At 54.2% G+C, this 6,000-nt stretch overlaps 1 protein-coding gene and 1 long non-coding RNA gene across 2 annotated transcripts in view; one reads left to right on the plus strand and one right to left on the minus strand.

Annotated features, from left to right (window-relative positions):
- Positions 1-1,623, minus strand: part of DNAAF5 (dynein axonemal assembly factor 5) — a 35,565-nt gene extending 33,942 nt beyond the window's left edge. The window contains exons 1-2 of the mRNA XM_061209241.1: positions 997-1,623; positions 38-222 (exon numbers count right to left, since the gene is read on the minus strand). Of these exons, the coding sequence (XP_061065224.1) occupies positions 38-222; positions 997-1,615 (804 nt within the window). The 5' untranslated portion in view covers positions 1,616-1,623. The remainder of the gene's footprint in view (positions 1-37; positions 223-996) is intronic.
- A 192-nt stretch (positions 1,624-1,815) lies between these two features.
- LOC133103829 (uncharacterized) lies at positions 1,816-3,772 on the plus strand. Its single transcript, XR_009703389.1, has 3 exons — positions 1,816-2,118; positions 2,365-2,569; positions 3,086-3,772. It is a non-coding gene; the product is annotated as an uncharacterized LOC133103829 (long non-coding RNA).
- The last annotated feature ends 2,228 nt before the right edge of the window (positions 3,773-6,000 follow it).

A 6,000-nucleotide genomic window follows, 5' to 3' on the forward strand; every position in this document is an offset into this window, starting at 1 on the left:
GAGAAAAGGGACTGCCTGGAGGATAAACTCTGGTTACCTGGGGGACGTCATCAAAGAGCCGCTGAGCAAAGTGAGGAAGGACGTCGTCCACTGACTTCCCGCTGCCAAACTGGATCACCGCGCCCGTGGCCTCGATGACGGCCACCCGCACCTTCCAGTGCTGGTGGGAGATGGACTGCATCAGGGGGCCGATCAAGGACTCCGATTGCATGTGGAAGTGGTCTGTGGGACGGGGAGACCATCAGTCACCAGGGGAGCCTGGGAGCCTCAACCCTGGCCCGGCTCCCTTGGGCTGGCCACACACAGCTTTGTACCCCCAGCACCAGGAGAGGCGCAGAGTTGGGCGTGTGACCCAAACAACACCTCTCCGACCCAGAGGCTTGGGAGGACCAAAGGGAAAAGGCTGGGGCTGGACCCATCTCAGCTGAACACAGAGCTGGGAGGCGAGAACCTGAAGCTGCAGATGGCTGCGACAGGCACTCCAGAGTACGCTGAGTGGGGAGACACTGCGCGTCCCCACCTCTGGATGAGCCTGCAGCCAGACACCCAGCACGACCGCAGGAAGCTGGATCAGCACCGCCTCAGGCAAAGCCACCCCACTTCCTAAAGACCTCACAGGAAGTCACGACCAGGGGTTCTTCGTGACAGCCAAGCGAACCCTCTGGTTGAGCAGTTGTGCCGCTGCTTGAGACCCTTCTGTAAGGTCGCTATTTCAGTGATACTTCGGGCGAGTTCTTTCAGCGCTCGGGTCCTCAGATCAAGGCAGGCTCTGGTCCACTACTGCCCAGTGTGCGGGGAGCCAGAGGAGAGACCCCGCGCGCAGAACTGGGGGGTGGGGGACAGAGGGGACGGCGCTGAGACGGGGAGATGCTTCACTCGGCAACCAGCGAGCATCCACTGCGGGCAGGCACTGCGCTTCGGGCTGCGGGTGCAGCAGGGCGCGGACCGAGGCGGGCTTGGGGAGGGGGCGACGTGGGAGGAGACAAGGGCGGGCACCTGGCGTGGCGCGCGCCAGGCCCGCGGCGCACTCGCAGCTCTCTCGGCGCACGGCGGCGAAGGGGTCAAGCAGCGTGCAGCGCAGCACGCGCACCGCGTCGTCCAGGTGGGGCGCGAGCGCAGCGCCGCTCAGGCGCACGGCCAGGTGGAGCAGCTGCACGAGCGCCAGGCGCAGCTCCTCGCAGGCCTCGGGCGGCGGGCGGCGCGCAGGCTCGGGGCCGGCCAGGCGCGCGGCGAGAGCGGGCAGCAGGCGCGGGAGGGCGTCACGGGGCCGCGCGGCTCGCCGCAGGCCCAAGTCCAGCAGGTGCACGGCCAGCGCGCGGCAGCGCTCGGCCGGGTCGGCCAGGCAGCGCAGCAGGCGCGGCAGCAGCAGGCGCGCCCACGGGCCCTGGAAGGCGGCGGCTGCGGCGGCGGGGTCGCCGTCGGGCGCCTCGGGCCGCGCCGCCTCCAGGGCGCGCTGCAGCGCCTCCAGCGCGCGCCGCCGGCCCAGCTTGCTGTCGGCCTCCAGACCGGGCAGCAGGCGGCTCAGTACGCGGCTTAGCTCCGCCGCCTCGGCCGTCTCGGCGGCTTCCGCCGGGTCCGGGGACGCCGCGGCCTCGGTCGCCACCAGCGCCGCCATCTTCCCCGCGTTGCTAGTCACCAGGGGAGACCGGCGCTTTTACGACGGTCGCGGCGCGGATTACGGCGCGTTTTCCGGTCGGCCCCGAGAGTAACTTTATTGGCAGCTCGGAACACTGACAGGACACGGCCGGGGGGCGGGGCCGGGGCGGGGAGTCGGAGGGCTGAGGGGACGCGGGCCAGGCCGGGGGTCCTGGGCAGGTCTGGAGCCCGATAGGATGGCCGCTGCGGACTTGTGTTCAGTGAGGCGTGGTGGTCGTGCCCTTTCGTGTCCTCAGGTGGCTACTGTGACCCTCACCTCTCCTGCATGCCCGGGTCGGATCAGTTCCGTCGGATACGGTGACGTGGAGAGGGCACCTGGTCTCTCCGGCTCGGGTCTTGGTCTAGTGGGTGACACGTTAATCAGCGTGCAGTTACCGTGGTCCTGAGGGATGAAGGCCAAGGAACTTGGCGTAGACTGGAAGGCTTCCTGGAGGAGGTGACAGCCCCAGCGTAATATAGGGGGTAAGTAAGAGTTAACTAGGTGAAGGGGGGGGTGAAAGCGTTGCAGAGGGAGGGGACAGCATGGGCAAAGGCCTATGGTGGGAGTGGGACTGCTCAGTTGTGCCCCCCCAAAGTTCACATAGTGGAGTCCTGACCCCCCCAGGACCTCAAAACATGACCTTACTTAGCAATAGGGCCATTCAGACTCATCAAGTTAAGAAGGGGTCATTAGGATGGGCCTTAATCCATATGACTGTGTCCTTATAGAAAGGGGAAACTGGAGACAGACAAGCACACAGGGAGAACGATGTGAACACAGATGGCCATTTGCAAGCTCAGGAGAGCGGCCTGGAACAGACTCACTCCCTCAATGGCTCTCGGGGGAAGCAGCCTCTGACACCATGATCTTGGACTTCTGGATTCCAGAACAGTGGGGAGATAAATTTGTGTTGTTTAAGCCGCCAGGTTTATGGTACTTGTTTGGGCAGCCCCAGGAACAAATACGGGGAGGGGGCCTGACACTGTTCCGGGAAATGAAGAAAAGTGCCCTGTGGCCAGAGCCCAGGGGCCCAGGGGGAGCAGGGTCCTCTGAGTGGCTCCACTGGGTCCCAGTGGGGGATGCAAGGGAGGATTTAAGGTGGGAGAGTTTCACGTAAGGTTTGTGTTTTTAGAAAACTGCTTTGGCTGTTGCAGAACAGGTTAGCAGGGAGCCAGGCAGTCGCCACGTGAGGCCGTTGCGAAGGCCGTGCTCTGGCTGAGATGAGCGAGTAAGCACTTAAAAGGGGGTGGTGGACTTCCTGCCCCAGAAGGTGCTGCAGACTCACTTTCCCGGCTACTCCCCACGAAGTACAACTAAATACCTTGCAGCTAGTTCAGCAGACAATGGGGAAAGGCTCTGAGCTGGAAAGGAGGCGGGCTGATTGGGGACTCCAGCACGGGAGGAACAGCCATGGGATGGGTCCCTGGGGTTTCTCTTTCTTGCTTACAGGTTCCTGGAATAGGCGCTAGAGGGGGCTGCAAGCCAGACGTGCCGACAGGCCACTCACGGAGTACACGATCACTGCCTCGGCATCTGTTCTGTGTGGCCCGCAGCCTGCGGGGCCTTGAACCGACAGGAGCCCTCCCTCGAGTGCGTGCCCTAGATGACAGCCCGCAGAGTCACCAGTAAACCGAAGTTCCTGATGTGACCCCCCCAACACCCTTGTGATAACCTCTCTCCTGTGGGCCCCGTAGATTAAACCCCTGTGAAGCTCACGAAAACCCTGCTCCCTCTGGTTTGAACTGACCTATCCAACCTTAGCCCAGGAACCCCAAAGCACAGCCCTGTGGACCTAATACAGGTGTGTGCCCCGGGTCCTGACTCCTGGGCATTGTGCCTGTACCTCTTCCAGGAACTGTGAGTCATAAGCTTCTCTGTTCCGCTATTTCTTGAGGTCTTTGTTGAACCACCAGGCAGCCCGGCCACATGCCTTCTGACACTGCAGGCAGCACCCACAGGGATGGAGTGACAGCCGGGGCAGCACCGGGAGAATGGAGCAGATAGGAAGGGCATTGCAAGGGCTGGGGAAATAAAATTATCATTGGAACCACAGGCCATAAAAGTAGGCTGGAATTTACACACTAAACCTAAATGGGGCAACTTTCTGCTGAAATAGAAGATTAATTTTTTTTTTGATGTGGACCATTTTTTAAAGTTTTCATTGAATTTGTTACAATATTGCTTTTTTTTTTTTTTTTTTTTATGTTTTGGTGTTCTGGCCGCGAGGCATGTGGGATCCTAGATCCCTGGCCAGGGATAGAACCTGCACCCCTTGCATTGGAAGGCAAAGTCTTAACCACCGGACCGCCAGGGAAGTCCCTGAAATAGAAGATTTAAATAAAATCAGGTTTCTTCTAACACAATAACCAAAATGTCCAGTATACAGTAAGAAACCACTGGTCATACCGAGAACCAAGGAAAACCATTATTTGAACGTGAAAAGAAGTGAACTGACGTGAACACCAAGATAAATCTTGGAATTATCTGACAAGGATTTTAAAGCAGTCATAAAAATGCTTTTAAAAATATTTATGAATTCTTTTGAAATAAATGAAAAATCAGAAAATCTCAGCAAAGAAGTAGAAGTTGTTAAAAAACCAAATGAAAATTACAGAACTGGAAAATACAATAACCAAAATAACGTTGTGTCCATCACCGGACACAGTGTTCACTGCCCACCCCTGGATGGACATGATAATAAAGTGGAGATGACAGGAAAGAATCAGGAGACTCGAAAGGTAGAGCAATTGAATCTGCTCAGTCTAAGCAACAGAGAGAAAATAGACTGAAAAAGAAAAGTGCACGGAGCCTCAGATCCACAGGACAATCATTTTTATCACCAGAGTCCCAGAACAGGAGGAGGGAGAATGTGGGCTGAAAAAGTGTCTGAAGAAATAATGGCTGAAAGCTGCCCAAATTTGGTGAAAGACATAAACCCATAGATACAAGAAGCTAAGGAACCCCTATGTAGGATAAGCCTTCTAAAAATCCATACTAAGAAACATCATAATTAAATCTCTGAGGACTAAAGACAGAAAAAAATGTAAAAACAGCCAGAGAGAAATGACGTGTTTCCTAGAGAGGAACGCCAGTGTGAATGACAGATTTCTTATCTGAAATCATAGCGGCCAGAAGGAAGTGGCATATTTTTTATATCTGATGGTTGAAGCAAAAACTATAATACTGGGACTTCCCTGGTGGTGCAGTGGTTAAGAATCCGCCTGCCAATGCAGGGGACACGGGTTCGATCTCTGGTCTGGGAAGACCCCACATGCCACGGACCAACTAAGCCTGTGCACCATAACTACTGAGCCCAAGCGCCTAGAGCCTGTGCTCCGCAACAAGAGAAGCCACCGCAATGAGAGGCCCACGCACCATAACAAAGAGTAGACCCTGCTCGCTGCAACTAGAGAAAAGCCCGCACGCCGCAACAAAGACCCAATGCAGCCAAAAATAAATAAATAAATTTATATTAAAAAAATTATAATACCGATGAGCTCGGTGCACATGGGGGAAATATTTACAATAATTATATTTGAAAAGTGAGGACGGTAAAGGGAGGTTTCTATGCTGCACTAGATGTGGTGAAATGTCGGTACCAGTAAACTGATAATTACATACGTGCACGGGAGTGTGTAGAACAGCCACTAAGAAAAGTAAACAGTCATATACTCAATACGTTATAAAGTGGAATTCTAAAGGATATTCCAAGTATCCCACAATATGGCACGAGGAAACAAACACAAATAATAAAATGGCAAACTTAACCTCTAATTATCAATAGTTCAAATGTAAAGGGCCCATACACACCAGTTAGAAGACAAAGATTTGCAGAGGGAAGAAAAAACCACGAGTGAACTATATGTCATTTACCATATGCTAAAACTCACTTCAAACGTAATGATGTGGGTAGGTTGAAAGAAAAAGGAAAAAGATATCATGTAAACATTCATTTATAAAAAGCACAATGACTAATAGCTAATTTCCCTTCAGAGCAAGGGAAATTTCTACAGAAAAAGAGGTCCACTGTATAAGAATAAAAGGATCAATCCACCAGGAAGATACATAGCAATTGCAAATGTTTATGACCCAAACAACAGACCTTCAAGATACACGAAGCAAACACTGGCAGAGCTGAAAGGAGAGAGACCAACCCCCAGTTACAGGTGAGGACCTCAGCACGCACTCTCCACAACTGCTGGAACTACTAGACATTCCACAAGGACACAGAACACCATCAACCAAAGGGATCAGTGGACATTTACAGACCCTCCACCCAACAGAGCAGGATGCCCGTTGTTCACAGGTGCCCAGGGACGTGCCAGGATAGACCGTATCCATAAAACAGACCTCAGCAAATGTAA

The sequence above is a fragment of the Eubalaena glacialis genome, chromosome 13 (genome assembly GCF_028564815.1).
Source record: "Eubalaena glacialis isolate mEubGla1 chromosome 13, mEubGla1.1.hap2.+ XY, whole genome shotgun sequence".
In the NCBI taxonomy this organism is placed as follows: Eukaryota; Metazoa; Chordata; class Mammalia; order Artiodactyla; family Balaenidae; genus Eubalaena; species Eubalaena glacialis.